The sequence below is a fragment of the Chiroxiphia lanceolata genome, chromosome 15 (genome assembly GCF_009829145.1).
Source record: "Chiroxiphia lanceolata isolate bChiLan1 chromosome 15, bChiLan1.pri, whole genome shotgun sequence".
Classification (NCBI taxonomy): Eukaryota; Metazoa; Chordata; class Aves; order Passeriformes; family Pipridae; genus Chiroxiphia; species Chiroxiphia lanceolata.
In genome coordinates this window covers 7,020,303-7,040,357 of record NC_045651.1, presented here as the reverse complement: position 1 = coordinate 7,040,357, position 20,055 = coordinate 7,020,303, and the positions used below count along the sequence as shown (strand labels likewise).

At 39.8% G+C, this 20,055-nt stretch overlaps 1 protein-coding gene and 1 long non-coding RNA gene across 3 annotated transcripts in view; one reads left to right on the top strand and one right to left on the bottom strand.

Moving 5' to 3' along the window:
- Positions 1-20,055, top strand: part of KDM3B (lysine demethylase 3B) — a 45,412-nt gene that overhangs the window by 3,909 nt on the left and 21,448 nt on the right. Inside the window, exons 2-10 of one of the 2 annotated variants that reach the window (XM_032702934.1) lie at positions 6,903-7,070; positions 8,658-8,771; positions 9,227-9,332; positions 10,742-10,866; positions 11,997-12,065; positions 12,973-13,554; positions 15,969-17,211; positions 17,576-17,777; positions 19,104-19,318. In XM_032702934.1, coding sequence (XP_032558825.1) covers positions 6,903-7,070; positions 8,658-8,771; positions 9,227-9,332; positions 10,742-10,866; positions 11,997-12,065; positions 12,973-13,554; positions 15,969-17,211; positions 17,576-17,777; positions 19,104-19,318 — 2,824 coding nt within the window. Of the gene's footprint in view, positions 1-6,902; positions 7,071-8,657; positions 8,772-9,226; positions 9,333-10,741; positions 10,867-11,668; positions 11,864-11,996; positions 12,066-12,972; positions 13,555-15,968; positions 17,212-17,575; positions 17,778-19,103; positions 19,319-20,055 lie in introns of those variants that run through there. The other variant, XM_032702936.1, reaches the window with a different exon arrangement.
- Positions 7,776-13,431, bottom strand: LOC116794341. Its single transcript, XR_004359759.1, has 3 exons — positions 13,264-13,431; positions 8,258-8,305; positions 7,776-7,932 (listed from the first exon to the last, which is right to left on the bottom strand). It is a non-coding gene; the product is annotated as an uncharacterized LOC116794341 (long non-coding RNA).

Genomic DNA, 20,055 nt, shown 5'->3' with positions numbered 1-20,055 from the left:
CTGACTACAGAACAACAAATGGAATTCATCTCTGAATACAGTCATTAACAGCAGAATGAACAAGGTGGACACCCAACACGAGCATGACTTTTTGGAAGAAATTCAGAAAGATGGTGATGTTCCATTTGCAAAACATAATGGGAAATGGGAGGTTTTCTTGTCAAGTTTTCCTTGCAGTTTTTCCTTAGCAGACCAGGACACCATCTTTCTGAATTTCTTCCAAAAAGTTGTGCTCGTGTTGGGTGTTGACATTAATGATTGTATTCAGAGATGAATTCCATTTGTTAGAGTTACTTAGTATGTTAAGTGACAGTGAAGTGGATGAATCTGGAGAGAGACTGAGAGTTTCTGAGACATTCTTCTAAAGAACAGCATAATTTGCTACTTGCAAAGAACAGCTTTGGTTTCTTATTTTTGGGTTATTGAGAATGTGGCATTAAGTTCCAGGTTAAAGCTTTTCTTTGAGATTGGACTTCTTTTAAGTATAGTCCTGTGGTTTATCATCCCATAATCTAAAATAAATTCTTCAGTTTATCTCATTTAATCTGTAAAACTTGGCAAAAAAAGAGATGTATTACTTTACCAGTAATGTTTTTCAAGGAAGATGCCAGACTTGGAAAGCAAAGGAAAAAGAGTGAGTCAAACCAGAATTAGCAATTGGAATAGCAAATTTTCAGTGGCTGTGATTGTAAGAACTTACAAAAGCTCCTCAGGTTTTTCCTCTAGTGTGCATAAGGTACTGTTAGGCTTGAGACCAGGAATGAGTGTAAAGAAATTCGGTACATTTTATGCCAGCTTTATCACTGACATTATTAATTATGTTGCAGTAATAATTCTGCTGCTCCAGTACTTGCCATTGGAATTTTCATCCTGCTTTTACCGTTCCCTTTAGACTTCTGTAAATCCCAGCTTTCTTCATTTTCAGTGCATCACCATTTAATGCTTTGGATACTCAAGTTCAGGTTAGAAGCAGTAAGAGGAAGTGTCATATGTAAACTGTGTAGTTAAAACTTTCTTTTAACTGCTCCCATTTATTGCCATTCTTTTTTCTTTGCAGCCTCTAACCCATCCCTCACCTGAAACTTATTCTAAGATTTGGTAAACAACTGGTATTGTCATAATAGACTAATGGTTGTCAGGTTCCTTCTTCCTTATTTAAATACCAGTGTTGTATTTGCCACTTGCCAGTTACAAGGCAACAATTTTAAATTGTTTTCAAAGTCTGGGTATTTAAACTATGATCTGAGGTGTTTCTTTTCCTTCAGAGTTCTGATCTAGAGATCCTCATGCTTTTTTTGCTGCTAATTGAGTTGCAGAATACTTGGGATTAAGAACATTATGTCTACAGTCCAAATAGCTGCAGAATGAAACAACAGTCAACAAAGATTGCTTTGCTGTTATTTTCCTGAAGTTGGTTTTTGTGATACTTTGGGATGCAGGGAGACCCTAGGCAAAGGTGCATTTTAGAAGTGGCACCAGAAAGCACAGCATTTAACAAAAATATATATTTGTTTCCAAAACAAATTTGTTCTATGAAACTCACACTTTCCAATAGCTCCAATAGCCAAGTATGTCAAGTTACTAATAGCAGGGAAAATTCAGAAATGTTAATTTTAGTATAAATTAAGGAAAAAAGGGATCACTTTTTAAGGATAGGCCTGGGGAGTGGTGAATGAGTTCTCAGTATACAGAATAGGCTGGTGCTGCCTCAAAAGGCAGTCTGTCTCTGGCTGTGAGCAAGGAGGTGTCATATGGCAGGAAGTTTCCATAGGAATGCAAACATTTTCTGAAATAAAGTTCCTCTTAAAAAGCAAAGCACAGTGATTAACATATTTGGCTCTGCCTGGTGTAAAATCCACTGCAGTGACTGGATTCGTTTCCAAGTGTGAGGGGTGTTACAGGACTGCCTTGAGGTGGGGCTTGCATGAAGTGCTGCTGTGTCTGGTGCGTGGTACTGGTTTGGATCCTGTTCCTTTGATAGACCCGTGTTGCCTCTGCAGGCACAGGTTACCTGTGAGGTTACAGTTTGCTGTGAGGTTACTGTTAGGTCCCAAATTTGACTTGGGAAGTGTTTGTTATCTGAGAGGAAGATACCGAGCACAGTCATTTTCGTGTTTGACATAAACCAAACTCGTTCAAATCAGCTCATCTGTCTCAAGTGTTCAGCTGCTCAGTGGTTAAAGTGGAAAAAAGTACCACAGCAGAGAAATTCTGCACTGCAGGAGAGACAATAGTCCAGTACTTCATGTTCCTGTCTTAATGTTTAAGCAAAAGCTTGTTGATGAAGACTTGAGTGGAAGAGTTTGGCCTGATGTTGTTATGATTGAGTCAATATAGTAGCTGGCTGCTATAAAAAAAAGAAAGTAATTGCCCTTCCTATCTCTTGTGAGTGATGGTTCACTAGACCCTTAAATAAACAGCACAGAGGAAGATTGCAGGAAATTAGCAGTTCCTTGTGTGTGCTCAGTGCCACTATTCCCTCCCTGTACCCACAGAGGGGTCAGCTGGGGAAGCAGTGGGTCCCTGCAGTGACAGTGGACAGGCAATGTCCAGCTGCAGTGACAGCAAGCTGCTGATCTTCATCCAAGCTCATCTAAGGGGTTTTACCCATCTGAATTCCTAAAACATATTAACTACTTAAAGTGACTACAAAGAGCCATAATTTTCTCAAGGTGCTGTTTTACGAGTAACTTATTGAAGAACTTGCTGTACAGAATTATGAATGTACGTATTAGTTACTTGCTGTGTATTGGGAGAATAAAGCACCATGCTACTTGAAGGCCTTTCCAGTTCTGAATTTTGGACAACTGCTTTGCCTTGAGTACTGATCTGGTTTGCATGGTGGCCAAATTTCACAGGGAGGGGGCAGAAGTGTTGAGGCCACCTGCAATCTGCCTTTTGTATTTGGATTGGATTAAGTGGAGTCTTTGGAGTTGAAGGCACGATGTAAATCTGCTTGTACTCCACCTTGTTTTGTAAACAAAATGGTACATCAGTTTTGAGTAGTGTCTTGTTACAGAGGTAGCATGGCTTGAGGCCAGCTGGATTGCTGTGGCATTCCTACCAGTGACAATTAAAGTTTCAGCCTCTTGCTGGGTCACAGAGGCACCCACAGGGCTGATTGTGCAGGGCTTCTCTGCTGCACAACAGGAGTGTGTCAGGTGCAATGTGCTCTAAAGTGACTCTGAACTGAGGTTGGTTCAGCATGGGGTAGGTGTTCCAAAGCTGAGGCTTGTTCCTTTGCATGTTTGTGAATGAGCTGCAGTAAAACACTGTGTCTGTAGATAGATATTTCAGATCGGATTTTTTTGCCTTTGCTTTTAAGAAATAGTTTGAAACATGGTTACTGAATTGGAAGCTGAAAGGTTTTTAAGCATTGATGTGTACATCATCTGTCTCACATAATGGATTCCAAAATAATACTATTTGCATCAGAAAACTACTAGAAAACTATTGTAGTTTAGTTGTTTTAATTTCATCTCATACCAGCTGCATGAGGCCTCAGGTGGGTTTGCCACACTGAAATCTCAGTTTGTGCCTTCCCTTCCTTCCTTTCCCAGATGTTGACAATGTAGGTCTTTCTACATCACGAGTAAGAGGTCGTGGACCAACTTGTTATCTAGTTTTACTTGGTTAGTCTGCAACAGATTCCCACCAGTGCCTCCTTTCTGGGCATAAGAACTATTATTCCAATTTACAGATGAGGAAACTCAGTCAGTGAGACTAAATGGCTTGACCAAGGTCATGCAGGAAGCCTCTGATGAAGCAGGGAATTGAACCTGGGTCTTTGGTTACTCTCTAGCAACTGATGGACCATCCTTCCTTTCAAAACTAGGTAAAATTTAAGACCATTTTAAGGGATGTTTTTGCACTTGAATTTTTTTTCTCATCTTCTGCTTTTTATAATATATAACCCTCTAAACTGTAAAGATTTTATGTTTTTTTGTAGATGGCATCTACTGCAAATTCTAATGAAATAAGCTGCTGTATTTTTTCTATTGTAAATCATATTTAGAGCTTGTGTGTCACATGATGAAAAAGACCAAAGTATCTGTCTAATCTACATTATGGTCTTCCTGTCATTGCTGCTTTTATAGCAGAACTGATGTTGGAAAACTTGAGGAGAAATTCCATTTGAGCCAGACTGTAGTTCTCTCACTGCAGTTAAGGTCTGAATTTTAGGGTAGCATCTAGACAAGAATGTGTCTTCTGGGAGAAAATGCTTCAGGCTGGCTTTGGATATCAAGAAAAGGAGAGCAACAGCTCAACTTTCCAGTGTCACTTTTTAGTGGGCCAGGCAAAAAAAAAAAAAAAAAAAAAGGGAAGGGAGAGAATTACAGGTGTGTATGGACCCTCTTGTTTTTGTGTGTTGGAAAAAACCTCTGGTTTTGTAGATTAAAAAAAAAAAAAAAAGCAACCCACCAAAACAAAGATTGTTTTTGTTTGCAATTCGATATTGCTTAGGGAAAGGGTCTTTCACTGCAGGAGAACTTGGGAAATCCTGCAGAGGTGTTTTTGTCTAAGCAGCATCATTTTTTTTATGCGATACAGACATATGTGCACTAATTACATATATAGTTGCAGTCTATGCCACTGTTTAAAGCATTGGTGTTATTATCTGTGGCTTAACTGACTGTGAGCAGAGTTAGGAAGGTCAGCCGAAGATATTTATTGTCAGTAGATGTGGCCCTGTGAATTGTTGGTCCATTGATACATCTGAGTGGTAATTTATTCTGATGTAGCCAAGACTTTAGCACAGAAATGATTCCCTCTTGACTGAGAAGTACACAATTTTCAAATTAAGATGAGAAATTCTCAGTTATAATGCAGTTGCTTTGTTGAAAAATCCAGAAGCCTCAAGCAGAGGTAGAATATTCCTTTTTACCACTTTATATATCAAAAGACAATGTGTTCATTCACTCTCACATGTGTCTCATCAGTTCTTGCTTTCCTTCTTCAGGCATCTCTTTCAGGACTCCCATAGTGGTTTTTTTAAAGAATCTAAGCACATTTGGCATCAGTCCATGAATATGCTGTAGCTGTTTTCTGTAGTAATACAAAGTGGTATATGCACAAACACTGGGTGTGCCCTGCCAAGTCACCTCGTGTTTCTTGTACACCCATTACACAAAGTGATTTCTGTTGCAGATTCTGGAAGCAGAAACTGAGTGTGTATATTGAAGTTTTCATCCTTTTTGTTGCTGTGTGATCAGTTGCAAACTACTGACAGTATCCTGTGTGGTGTTGCACGGATCTGGAACAGCTGCCCTGCGTATCTGCGTGTAGGAAAATACTCTGTTGGGTATTGGCTGAGAATTAGTAACAACTCTTTTAGTGGTTGTAAGGCAAAGTTTGGCTGGACTCCATTCCTTATTTGATTACACAAAGGGGAAAGAGAACGGAATATTGAATGAAAATTGCGTAAGACAAACTTGCCCTGACTTTTCTGTTTTGCAGAAAAAGCATATATTCCAAAGTCAGCATTATTCTAACAGTTCTTTATGACAGCCTTTTTTCATATAACCTTTATGATAAGTGAATCATAACAAGATTATTACCTCACAAATGCTGTACACATTGTAAACAAATGATTCCATTTTGTTCCTCTTATATGATACTCCTCTCATTTCATTGCATACTGCTGCCAAAGTAGCACAAATATAATATTAAGAAATCTATAGGCTCACGGAAACTGGAAAGGTGTTCAGTCCTGTTTCCACTATATTGCTGAAATTTGTTGAATTGGAGGAAGGATATCTTGAAAGGTCCAGTACTGTTTCTCTGCAGGGCAGCTTAAATAATAATGGAGTTCAAGAATTCATCAGGAGAGTTGTTTCATATTCTCTCCCACTCCCTTTGGAGTTTGAGCTTTTGGGTTTGGGGGGAGGAGTGGGGAAGAGGAGTGTGTAAGTGTAATACTTCTTTTAATAAGGTTTATTGGTAAAGCAGAGAGCTGTCTCTGGGTTGTGCCCTGTAATCCCCCAGTGGTCTTGTGATGATTACAAAACTGTTTTGACTGTCCAGCTTAATGTGTTTCTTAGCTGATTAGGAATGTCTTGCTGTCCATCTGAGAGATTTGATTGTATTTGGCGAGTATGTAAGTTCTGGAGATGAAAGATTGGAATATAACTGTGTTTTAATATTTAATAGCTCCAGTTGTTAGCACTTGGAATGGGATTTGTAACCTGTGCTTTTAGCATTCTTTTCATGTAATTTCATATGGCTTTAACATTTGTCCTTTATGACAGGAAAAAAGAGGATGATAAAATTAGGATTTAGAATTGTAGTGTGTGTAGTGTGGTTTATGTTGTTACACTTGTAAATAAGGTAATGAAAAATCTGGCGAGTGGTTAATTCTGGGTAATCTCATGCCATCCAGAATATTTGGGTTTATTCAGGGAGTTTAATAATGTACAAGACAACACAAAAATGTGATGTAGAGTGGATTCCATAAACACAAATGTTCCAGGCTGAAGTGTTTAATTCTGTGAATGTCAGTTAACCGTGCTGATTGAATGGTGTTTGAAGTGCCAAGTAAGAGCGTGGAAATTCTCTTAAAAAATCCTACTGTGAAAGAGGCTTCCATTGGGTCATCAGCTGTATTTTGGGATGAACAATTTTCACATCTTTAATTTTGTATGGGAAAATGCAGTGTTTGGAGCCAGGATAAATAATGTTTCATAGGTTAGTAATTGCTATGAATTTGATTCCCATTTCTTTTTTAATATTTGGTTATTGAAAGCTATGTAGATGTGGTGTTCTCAGTGTTAACATAACAACACTTATCCCGATTTTTCTGACTAAAGCTGCTGTCTCCTTTTCCATAGGGATTGTAGGAATATTATTTTCTATTCAGTGTCTGAAAAGAGATGAAATGCCTTCTAAATTTTTTTTTTAATCAGATCTTTGTGGAATTCGATGGCTGTAACTGGAACCAACATGCCTGGGTGAAAGTCCATGCTGAAGAAGTTATAGTGTTGCTGCTGGAAGGATCATTGGTTTGGGCACCTCGAAATGACCCAGTTATGCTTCAGGGGACTCGAGTCTCGCTGCCACAGTGGCCTGCACTGGTGAGTATTTGACCAAAATATGTGAGAATCCTCCCTTCATTTTCATGCTGTTTAACTTTTATTATTTGGCCCTTCTTTTGTTTCTTTTCACCTCTTGCAGTCCTTGGACTGCTTGGAATCCTACTCTCTGCTTTTTAATACATTTTGTGCGTGGGTACGTTGAAATGTTTTTTTCCAGTCAAGGATCTTCTGCCTTGATAGAATTTGAATTCTGTGTTTTAAATGGACACTTGGGCTTAAAGCAGCAAGTTCAGTACTGCATCTTTCTCTGAGAATTTCTTTATTGCATTTGGCTTAAGGCAAAAGAAAACCAGGCCTTTACAATAGAGATCCTGTAGATAGTGCTTTTTCCATAAAGTTTTCCTTTCAGTGTGTTTCCAACTTGCCTCCAAGTGAACTCCAATTAGTTTCGTCTGGGAAACTTGTTTTTATGCAGGATCAGTTTCTTTCAGATGATTCCCAAGTCTGCCACAATCTGAGTGATTTGGGGGTGTTACCACATTCTGCACACTGACTGTGTGATGATCCCAGAGCACTTCCACTACAACTCGAGCTTTATCTGTAGGCTTGTTAAAAAAGCGTTTCCATCCTCTGGACAGGAGAGCACTGAAGCTATCTCTAAGCACAGAGGCCGACCCAGATAACTGCCTGGGAATGCAGACTGGAGTTAGCCAAAGCACCGGGTTACACAGATGCAATGGGAAGTCAACTGCTTCGCATTACAAAGGGGACAGTGTGTTGTTTTGTTTGGGGGTTCTTTTGTTTGTTTGTTTTTTAGTTACCTCACTTAAGAATGTGTACTCATCCTTCGTTGTCTCTTTCTTGTAGTTCTGTTCACTTCTGGGAAATAGTTTTACTCAAACTGAAAAAAAATAATTTATATTTATACTGCTGTGTACAGGAGGGTGGAGTGTAAACAAACTTGATGAGAGCTGTTAAGGGAAAAATGTCGTGAATACTTGTGTGTTAAAATCGTGTTAAAAGCACTTTGCAAAGACTCCAGTGGTTGGCAAATTCCTCTGCCATCAGCAAGTTATGTTATAAGGTCATTCTAATTCTGCTTGGTATTTTTTTTTTATTTGTTCTGCATCTTGAACATCAATACTACACTTACTGTGAACTTCAGTTTGGCACAAAACACTAGCAAAAAAAGCTCCCCTTTAAAAATAAGCCTATAAATTACTTACGGTTGACTTCTGTACAGGAATAAAAACACTCCTTTCCAGAGGGTATATCTGAAATATGTAAGATAGTTTGAACTATTAACCAAAGCTTTTTTTTTACTTGAGCATCAGAAGGTGCTTACCTATGAAAAATTAAATACCACGACAGATGTTTTCATTTCTGCTTTAAGATCTAATGAAGTGGAGGCAATTGTCTGTAATTGCTGCTTGTAATATGCAAGAATTATTAGCTTAGACATAAGGACTAATATTTTGCATTAAAATTCAGGCACTGGGCAGTACAAGTTGAGAAATTAAGCTTTTTATTATTTTTGAATGTAAGTAGCATGTGAAATCGACTGTTGTTGGCCTGTAAGTGTGCTCAGTCATTTTAATAACCTTTCTTTTTGATTGTTCATCACAGACCTTCACTCCTCTAGTAGATAAGCTGGGCTTGGGCTCTGTGGTCCCAGTAGAGTTTCTTCTGGACAGACATTTACGTTTCCTGTCGGATGCCAGTGGATTGCGTTTATTTCAGGTATTTGAGCTGTGTCGAGTTAAAACGTAAATTTAACTTTGTCCAGTGCTTGTCACATTAATTTTATTTTTTTCTTACTGTTCCACCAACTTATCATTGTCTTTTTCCTTTTGCTGTCCTGTCATGAGTTTGTGTTTCTTTCCCTGCATTTCCAAGTTCTTACACTACCTCCATTTGCATTTGAAAAGTCCCAGTTACTCTCTGCATTGTTCGTTTGGAGAGCTAGTTGTCAAACATTGTGTAGCTGATAATTGCAATGCAAGTTTTGCAACAGCATTTGCATAGCTAATGCTTTTATTCCTCCTGACATGCTCAGTAACGTTGTCCTTAATTTTACATTTTTTTTGGTTTGTCAGTCTCTGACAGCAGTCCAAGAAGAGCTGTCCCTTAAGAACTAATGATTCTGTTACCTTAAAAGACTGTACTTTTGTGTTAAAATTGTTTGTTGTTGGCAGATGGGAACAGAGAGTCAAAATCAGATTCTGCAGGAACAGCCTTTGCTAAGAGAATCTGTCAATACACTGATCAGCGACCAGAAGCTTCAGGAGATTTTTAGTAGAGGTGAGAAATGTATTTTCTATCTCAGAGCTACTTTACTGTGGAACAGTTAGACTATGCTGGGATTTGTGAAGGAGGATAGTAATAGTATCTGTTACTGTTTGATTTGGAAGGTCAATTTTCTATATTTTGCAATTTCTTTACAAAAAAGCATTATTTTGTCACAGATACAGGTAAGCAGTTGCTGAGATACAACCAGAAATACCTACTGGGAATGGTCCCTAGTTAAAGTAGGACTATTTCCGTGTATTTACAACTTCCCTTATTTTAAGTTTTAGTTTAGAATTTTTAAAGTTTTGGTCCTTTTTATGGTTCTAACCTGTAATTCTGGAAATTTGGAATCGAAGTTTTTCTGTAGTTGTTGTTGATCCTCAGAAACTGTCTTCGCAATGTCAGTTCAAATCTTGGCATTTTGCTGATTAATACATGAATTGTTTAAGTTGAAAATGTGGTGTGGACACGGCTGGTCAGCATAGAGTTAATACCTTATCTGTTATCTGGATCCTGTACTGATTGTGACTTTTGTTGTAGATCTGGGTAGTCTTGGTCAAGTGCTAAAACAATGTTCTATCCAGAGTTCAGTGCCAGGGGCCACCCTAGAGATAGGCTCCTGTTTTACATTTGAAGGCAGATGTAATTCCTTACGGGAATTTGGTGCCTCTTGGTGTATTCATAAGAATTTCTGAGAACAAGACTTCTTACATGAGCAAGTAGCTTTAGAATTGTCCAGTTTAGAGCCTTCTTCTTTCTAATTCTGGCTGTATCACATACAGGTTGTTGGATCATGTAGATTTTGATGATCTTATATTAGCAGTGGATTATTTTGTCTGGACTTTGGGTAGGAGGAAAGCTCTGCATGCTGATGTGGAGGGTAAGGGCAGGGTCAGAGGAAACCTTTCTGTAGATGGTCCATTACCAGGGTGAAAGAACTGAGACCAGCTGGTTTGGAGATGTTGGATATGCAAATACATGTTTCTGCTCCAAACTACTCAGCATTTCTGCTGGGATTTGGCACATCTGGGCTGAATCAGAATGCCAGGGCTGGCCACTGGATTGATGCTACATAATTATTAACCCATAGGTTAGAAAGACAAAAGAGTTTAGTTAGCAAGGAGCCTCCTTCTAGCTTGATTTTTGTCAAAGGATTGACTTTTTTTTGATCTTTCACATTTTTTTTACTTGTAAACTGTTTGTTTTGTCTTTACAATAGCATTGAGGGCCTGTTGACTTTTTAGGGTAGGATACCTGCTTACACAGGATTTTCAGCATTAGTCCTGGCGTTTTAATGTCTTACCATCTGAAAGATGATACTTCAAGCCCTAAATAAGCATACAGAACTATTTTATTACATGACTTAACTAGTATGACACAAAGCTTGTCTGGAACATATACTCAGAGTCCCTCTTTTCCAGGTCCTTACAGTGTCCAAGGCCAAAGAGTTAAGGTTTACCAACCAGAGGATGAAAATAGCTGGCTCTCTGGTGTTGTGAGCCATCAAGACCCAATAACTCGTCTTATGGAGGTGTCTGTGACTGAGGTAAAAATATGAAGCACTTTTGGTGTTCCTAAAATACCACTCCTCAATTATCTATATGTGGAGAATGACAGCTTCACCAAAAGTTGTTCTTCTGGTTCTTTGTTACTTGTTTTAAAAGATGAGTCATTACTCATGTTGTGATTCATAGAATTTTTATAATATTTTTATTCTGTTGGGATGACTTTCCAGAATAAATGATGTTACACAGGCCATTTCTATGAAAAAAAAAAAGCTGTAAGAATTTCTTTGGGAATGAGTGCTGTATGAAAAAAATGTTGGAAGGGATTCTCTGGATGGGAGAGCGTGCTGATGCACAGAAAGCTGCCCTCTGGATCTCTTATGTTCTGGTCTTCCTGTGCCTTCCCTTGGTTTCCATCTGACACACTGTACAAGTGGTTTGAAACAAGTACAGCGTAGCAGATGAAGTCTTAGCCTCAATAAATTTGATTTGTGTATTTTAGCTTAGGCTGTTTGCTTTTGCCCTGTTGCTGTCAATAAACCTGTGAACAGCACAGAGGATCTGTGCACTGCTAGAGTTACCTGGTTTTTATTACACGCTTCTGTGTGACCTGACGGGTAGTTCAGTCTTACCGGTGGCCTGCTCCTGTGCTTTTAGCAGATACATGCTCAGAAGCACCCAACTTTCTGTGTATTTCCTGTGAAATAAATGATAACCTCCAAGCACAGTTAGAGACTGGGTATTCATTGCTCCTTTTGGGGAGACACTGCTGAGGACAGTTAGGATGAATTGATGTGCCTCTTATAGTTGTCTTTTCTACGTCTAGCAGAGTGAAGTGTAGAAGGCTAGAACAATACTAAATCAAATTTAAGAAGAGCTGTGTTTAATGCAGTGAATGCCTCTAGAAATGCTCAACAGAACAAATATACAGGGTAACAGGAGTAGGAATCAAATCTGCAAGTTTTTGAAATCGAGGAGCAGAAGGATAGAAGGTAAACTAGAAGGCAGTAGTATTCCTAAGAAAGTGGGATAGAAAAGGTAAATGGGAGAGGGGCTGCACAGTAGCTCTGTGTTTAGGTGTCTTATCTTGATACTATATACTCTGAATTAAAAATTAACCTCCTCTTTTCTTTCTCCTACCTCCTCATTGTCAATCTGCATAAAAAATTAGAGTGGTGAGATAAAGTCGGTGGATCCTCGACTGATTCATGTGGTGATGGACAACACTTCTCCAAGCGAGGTAGTCCAGCAGTTCAGGTCTTGTATATACAGTGTGAAACTTCCTAAAAATTTAGACGTGAAACATCTAAAAAAACATGGGAACAACTAAAAAATGGTGGAGTGTTCGCTTTGATAATTTTAATAATTTGCCTTTTAAAAGTTGGAACAGGAAAATTTTGTTTGCTACTTTGAGGATGGTCATAGCTTTCTTCAAACAATCTTCTCCTTCTGTTAGGCCTGTTTTACTAAGTTTAGTGTGGGTCTTGGAAGGGGGTCAGTAACCATGGTGGTCGTGCTCCATTTTAAGGTGTAGTGCTCTGATAAAGATTGTCTGTGCTTGCTGCCTTTTTCTAACAGGATCACTGTGCTCATTCACAGACCTTTTGAGGCATTTCTAGGAGTTGCCATCTGACTTGTATGCCTTGTAAGCATTACATTGCTTCAGTTGAGAGATTCCATGATAGCATTTGAACCTGTAGTTTTACCCTAGGCAAAAGGGCAAGCTGTCTCCTGTAGTTAAATATTGTAGGCTTTGTGTAGTGCACAGAAAGTGTGCCCTTCAAAAGAGCTGTGGGGATTACACTTGGAGCAAAAATGAGTGTGCAAATAGTATTCATGCATTATGAAGAACAATGATGGAGTGTTGGGTATTTCTCAAAATTTGCCATGATGTGGTACGTGCTACATCAAGGTAGCTCAGCTAAAAATTTTCTTGTGCAGATCCTATTCTAGTACAAAAAAGTCAAGACTGCACTCGTGCTTGTGTTCTGTGCTCAAATGGCATCTCTCTTTGGATGTCTCAATTTGTGATAAAATGGTCTTAAGCTTCAGAGCAGTGCAATGTGTTCTCTTCTAACAGAAAAATGGTTTTTGAGTGGGTATCCTGATTGTTCATTTTAGTGATTGCGTGGTTTTGTCTTTTACAGGGAGGGGGCCTAAAATCAGCTAAATCATCATCTAAAGGGAAAAAGAAGAAAGAAAGCCTGGAGGGAAAGGATGGAAGGAGGAGGAAAAATGCTTCAGATTCTGGATGTGATCCTGCGACAAAGAAGCTAAAGGAGAGGGGTGAGGTGGATAGCAACGGTAGTGATGGAGGTGAGGCGAGCAGAGGTCCTTGGAAAGGAGTCTCCAGTAGCGACACAGGACTGGATCCGAGGGCCAAGCAGTTGCCTTCATTCATTCCTCAGATTAATCGCAATATTCGCTTTGCTACTTACACCAAAGAGAACGGCCGAACACTGGTGGTGCAGGATGAGCCGGTTGGTGGTGACACACCGTTGCCCTTCACTCCATTTTCCTCTGTGGCTGGACAAACGTTGCTCGTTGGGGCTGGATGTAAAGAGGCAGGGAAATCGCTGGAGCAGGTTGGCCAAGGCACAGTGACTTCTGCAGCCGCCGTTACTACAGCGGCTTTGACGCCCACAACGGTGAGAATCTCTGACACCAGTTTGCCAGCTGTTACTGGGCAGGAGAAACTGAAAACAGTCCGATCACAAGCCCAGGGAGAGGTGAGTAACTCGCGATCCAGCGTGTCCAAGAAGGATTTACAGATTTGCAGCAGATGTTCTGCAACATACTCCTGTTACAACGTGTGGCCACGGAATTGAGAAAACTGCTTTTTCTCTGATTAGTCCCTCTCTTCACAAAGAAAGCCTGTTATCTGATCTAAGAAATGACTCAAAAGAAAATTAAGATATTTGGTGAAGGAGTAGTAAGAGACAACTGTGTATGTGTGTGTTTATTCAGCCTTAATCTGAGAAATGCAGTTTTAAAGTCACATTAAGCACTGCACTTAATTTTGTTGTGTCATATGGAAGATAACCTACTTAAAACCTCTCACCTTTATGTTAACAAATCTGCATGAGAATGTGCACTGAGTTGAACATTCAAGTTACTTAAAAAAAAAAGCCTCAAAACCAGCAAAATTATGAGGATACATTTAGATGACCTTTTATAGATGCCCAGCTTGTATGTTACAGCTGTGTTACCTATATAGGAGAAAAATGAACCAGTTGCATTGTATGCTATCTAGGACTAAAACCAAACAAATAAATAGAATATTTGAGATGAGTACCTTTAGAATAAATTATAATAAAGAGCTCAGTCTGGAAGCAGCTTGAAGACCTTTTAGTTATGTCTTTGTTTTCAAGGGAAAGAGTGGAAAAATAGAAGGGAAACCCTCTTAGAAACAAAACAGAAGACCTTTTAAGAAATCAAATGAGGGCTTATAAAAACAAAACCAAACCAGAACCCCACTCAGTAAGTACAACAAAAATTAGAAATCTTGCTGTTTACTGTATAAAAAAAGTGAAGAAAATGAGAGAGACGTTAAAGAGTCCAATGTGATTGCCAGGAGGTTAAATGGATTATTACCATCCCTGTCTTTTGTATTAGCTAATGGAATGGGTGTAAAGGTTAGATGTTTACCTTGGGGTAAAGATTGCTAGATGGTAAGGTGTAAAGGAGAAACAGAATTGTTGAAGACAGGACTGTAACATAATGAGCATAATATAACATAACCTCCTCTCTCTTCTATCCTCCACTCCCCAAAAAAAGAAAAAAATTTAGTGTTGGGAGCAACTACGCATTGTGTAGGTAAATGATAAAAATTCATTCTATCATCAGTGGTATTAAGGAACAACTTTAATTGTACTGAGAAATTTTGGTACCACTTCTTCTTTCCCTCTCTCCAACCCCAAATCACTTGTTTTAAAACATTAATAACCTGGCTTCAGAGTTTGCAGGCAGGCTACTAGGCCATTTTAAACTGTATTTTCCTTGAGGGAGGGAACGTGGCATAAACCAGCAAGAGTGCTGTAGATAGTTCATGTGTTACTGCTTCAGACTGTCCTCTTTATCATAGTGTGATTGGGTCCTTGAGATTACTTAACAAGCTTGGTTTGCGTTCATACTCTTTTTAAAACTCTTAGAACTCCATTTTTTTAAAATTACTTTTGTCTCTAAAAAGAAATAGCTGAAATTCTAATACCTGAAAGAACTGTTAATGTGTTATTAAAGTTACTACAGCTGGAGGTTGGTAACGGGGAACAAGCTAAACCAGAGTGTGCAGTATGGTAGGTGTTCATTGACCAGTAGGATGTGTTGCATAGAGTCTGTGGTTGTATTTTAACATGACCTTGAAATAAAAGTGTATTAATCATGAGCAGGTTTCTGAGTGGAAACTCAAAAGGAGTAGAACTGATCTAAATGATTCTATGAGGAGTTAGTCACAGCATATAATCAGTTACAATAGGATTGTCAGAATTGGAAAATCTGAACAAGTATCAGTTGAGAAGAGAGGAAGTGAATATTCCATATCACAGTTATGGTTCTAGCAGAAATCTACCAGTCAGAAAACTTTCCAGTATTTAGTGATCACAAAAATAAAGCCCTTTGTGCTTAACCTTTGCTGAGTAATCCTCTGAAGGCACCATGTCAAAGGCCTTTATATACCTGTCAGCAGATGTGGCTTGCTGGGACCAGGAATAGTTTGTTCTAACTGCTAGAGGGCTTGCTTTGTTTAAATTGCAAACTTAGTTACTTATTTCAGGAGTGCTACTTGAGTAGGAGAAGCTTATCAGGATGATCTTGGGGGAGGGTGAAAGATGGGAGGTTATTCAAAAGCGGTTTCAGTTAGAGTTCCCCTCTTGTTGATTTGAATTTAGATGAGCAGCAGCTTTAATAATTTGCTTTTCAGTGAATTAGCTCCCCTCGTCTTGTGTCTCAGCGTGATAAGACATAAAGTGTTAGTTTTCTCCCTGTGTATTTAGTTTCAATATTTAGTTTCTTCATTGTAAATAAGTCTGCTGGAAGTTTCTATTCCAGATAAGTAGAATGCTAATTGTACAAATAGATGAATCAAAGTATTCTTGAATCAAACAATAATCCTTTAATACGCTAATGCTTATCAATTCTGTTTCAGAGTTCCCGAAATTCACTTTTGGCTTCTTCTGGATTTGGAGTGTCTCTCCCAAGTGCTTCCCAGTCCTTGGTATTTGGGGCTGGAAGGAGCCAATCAAATGGAGTGATGACTCCAGAAAGCAAGTCTTCTGGATTTCCTTTTGGTTGTAGTACTGGACCAGAGGCTCAGAAAGATTCTGATCCTTCCAAGAACTTGTTTTTTCAGTGCATGTCCCAAAATCTTCCTTCCAGTAACTATTTCACGGTCATTTCAGAGAGCTTGACTGAAGATGTCTCTAGTCGGGACTCATTCAAGCAGTGTACAGAGAGTGTGGGTCCTGGGATCTGTAAAGGTAAAATTCTCTCAGTGGACAGTAAACCAGGAGCCCAGTCTGGTGGTTCTGTGGAGCGGAAGCTGCCTGTGGAATCCATGCCTACCCTTACTCCAGCCTTTTCACGAAGTCTATTGAATACTCGTCCCCCAGATAGTCATGAGAACCTGTTTCTACAGCCCCCTAAGCTATCACGAGAGGAACCCTCAAACCCTTTCCTGGCATTTGCTGAGAAAGCAGAACTTAGTCCTTTCAGTGGCTTTGCATCTTCATCTCAGACGGGGGTTTCTGCTCCCTCGACACCCGTGGGTCACAAGGCCACTCCTGGCTGGCCGGAATCGCTCACCTCTACAGACTCTTTAGCTAAGAAGAAAAGCTTGTTTATAACAACTGACTCCTCAAAGATGATCTCCAGTGCTCCTGGTTCAACAGTAGCTGCTGGTGTTCAGAGCCCTTCCACTGTAGGGAATGGCCGTTCCAGCTCACCGACCGGCAACCTGACACAGCCTATCGAGATGCCCACGCTTTCCTCCAGCCCAACAGAAGAAAAACCAGCCATTGGGCCTGGGCAGCAGGACAATCCTCTTCTGAAAACTTTTTCTAATGTGTTTGGCAGACATCCATCTAGTTTTTTCTCTTCACAGGCAGACTTTCCACAGGAGAACAAAGCTCCTTTTGAAGCTGTGAAAAGGTTCTCGCTAGATGAGCGGAGCTTAACGTCCAAACAGGACTCTGACTCCAGTACAAATAGTGACCTGTCAGATTTGAGTGACTCTGAAGACCAATTGCAGGTCAAAGCTTGTATGAAGGGTATCCCAGACCACTTGATGGCAAAGCTGGGCCCCAATGCGGAGCGCAATGCGGAACTGCTGCTGTGTAAAGGAAAGGGGAAGCAATCCCCAAAGGGCCGGCCCCGCACTGCTCCCCTAAAAGGTGATGACTTGAATGCAGGTGATGTCTTGGAAGCACAAGGAGGTGGGGTACTGGGTTATCTCCTGTGTGAACTCCGTGAACTAACCACAGTTGTAAACCTCATTTATGCTCAGTAGGCAGCACCCGAGATGCTTGCAAGGCTAAAGCGTAATGTTTCTTGTACGTGAATTAGATGTTCACTCTGAGAAGTGTTTAAGCATGTACTTGTCAGGACAGAGGTGTGGTGTGCTGCAGATTTAAACAGACTTACTGGTTTTACATGGGTGTGAACATACAGATCTCTGAAAGGATGATTACTGGAGCCAGCGTCCTTTTGCTGTTGCAATTAACTAATAGATTTTTACTTTTACTTTGCCTCACCCAGTTGGCCAGTCTGTGCTGAAAGATATGAGTAAGGTGAGGAAGCTGAAGCAGTCAGGGGAGCCTTTTCTCCAGGATGGCTCTTGCATCAATGTAGCTCCACATCTGCACAAGTGTCGGGAGTGCCGTCTGGAGCGGTACCGCAAATTTAAGGAGCAAGAGCAGGATGACTCAACTGTGGCCTGTCGCTTCTTCCACTTCCGGAGGTGCCCAAATTCTTCCTTCCTTCATGTGTAGTCTGTGTGCAGAGCTTGGACCATGTCCAAGCACAAAGTAATTATGTTTTACTTATTTAATATGCTTGGGTACAATGATGAAGGTTTTGAGTGTCTTGCATTTCTCTGCATCACTTGACTGGAATTCCCTCAGTGGGGTGGGAAGAGCTGCTGTTCAAAGACAAAGCTATATGATAGTGACTGAGTCTCAAGGTCCAGCTCAGGAAATTGAATTTGCTTTATTGGGTAGAATTTTACTGCTGGGTAGCAATTTGTATACAATAACTGTTCTCTCCCTCCTTCATAAGGCATTCAGAACAAAGATAAAATTTAATTTACTCAATAGGTAAGTAAACATTGCCAGTCTGGGGCTAATGTTTGGCTAGGTTCTGTTGAGTACAGGATGGATTTTTAGGAGAACACTGCATCTGTGTTTTCTCTGTATGTGCTCTTACAGTTCTTACAGACCTGTCGTGCTTCTCTTCATCTTCCTTAACTGCCTATTCTGGCAAGTGCTGTGCATCTTCTTCCAAAAATGTTTGTTGACTTTCTAGCATATAAAGGATGAAATGAATTTTTAGTATGTGTCACCCACCCAGTAATCATGCTGCTTCTCTTCCTAAGCTTGTTAAAAATTAATCTAGCTTTGAGGTTAAAGACAAGATGGTTTCTGCTCAAAAATGGAGTTGCCTTTAATATTGGCAGGAGATGTTTAGGGTTCTGTAATATGTTACTGCACCTTTAACCACACAAAGACAAGGGGGGGTCAAAGCTATTGGTAAAAACAGTTGTGATTCATCTCTGTGGAGAGCAGTACGAGGAGGACTTTTGCATATCCTGTAATGTGAGCTATTAGAACGAGTGCTGGCAGCCCTAACCAGACCTGAAAAGTTGAGAAAAGCTTTCTCATGAGTTAAAACTGAGAATGAGAACCATTCAGAATTTTGCAAGCAGCATCATGCAACAACCCAAATAAATGGAGTGTTGTCATCTCTTTGTATTAATAGTATGGAGATGTGAGACTTAGCAAGCTGTAGAAATTTCTTGTATGTGGAATTTCCCACCAATACTTACTGGGATCTGCAGATTCATTCCAGTGGGTTTTGCAGCCATAGCTTTGTATACTTTATTCTCTTGTTACTGGGATTTGCAAAATAAATGTACTGTCTGTAGAATATAGCACTCTAGCTGAAGCCTTTTTTTCCCCCTTTTCTGGGTTTATGTTCTGACATACATGGCATTTTAAGTTTATTAACATTATAAGTTTATTAAAGGTGGTTGACCAGTTTCTCAGTTACTCCATCCTGTTTCCTGCAGGCTGGTATTTACCCGGAAAGGGATCCTGCGAGTAGAGGGTTTCTTGAACCCACAGCAAAGTGACCCTGATGCCATGAGCCTATGGATTCCTTCCTCCTCCCCTGCGGAAGGGATAGATCTGGAAACTTCCAAATATATCCTGGCCAATGTTGGGGACCAGTTCTGCCAACTTGTTATGTCAGAGAAGGAGGCGATGATGATGGTGGAGCCACATCGTAAGCTGGGCTTTTGACATGTTTTCTGTCCATCCTCTCTGTGTAATGTGTGTACAATGCAGTGGAATAGAGTTGAAAATGTCATGTAATTTCTTGTTAAAATGCTTCTCCTACTCTTCCAAAGAGAAGGCTATATTCACTTCTTTGGGGTGTGTGTGGGACTTTTCTTTTGGATCAGTGCAACATTACTATCAAGGAAGCTAATGATAACTTTCCCAGATGTGAAATAAGTGCAGAAATCAGCTGACTCATGCTCCTAAGAAATTAGAAATAAATCAAGAACACTTACACACTGACCAGCTATACTTTAATGATCAACTTTTCTCATATATTCCTGTCCTTTTATACTCCAGGGACATCATGTAAAAGCTCAGGAGTTTCTAGGGAAGGAGCAGTACCTGCGTTCAGCCTGCAAGGACTCAGCTGAGCAACTAGTTGCCAGCTTTCCACTTCAAAGGGAATAGTTTTAATAAAAAATAAAAAGATGGCCAGCTTAGCCTATCACATGGGTAACTGACTATCTGATTTTTTCCCTTTAGTTTCTGGAATGTACAAGGGCATCGTTTTGGAGAGGGCTTCCCCTTCCTCAGCAAATGGGTTTAGGATCTGAATTGTTGACAGGCATCTGATTAGTAAAACTAAAGATGCATTCTTAATGGTTTTAGAAGGTGACGTTATTTGTTCGTAAACTAGCAGAAGTTTTATAATTTTGCAATAAATTCCATAAGTGTTCCTTG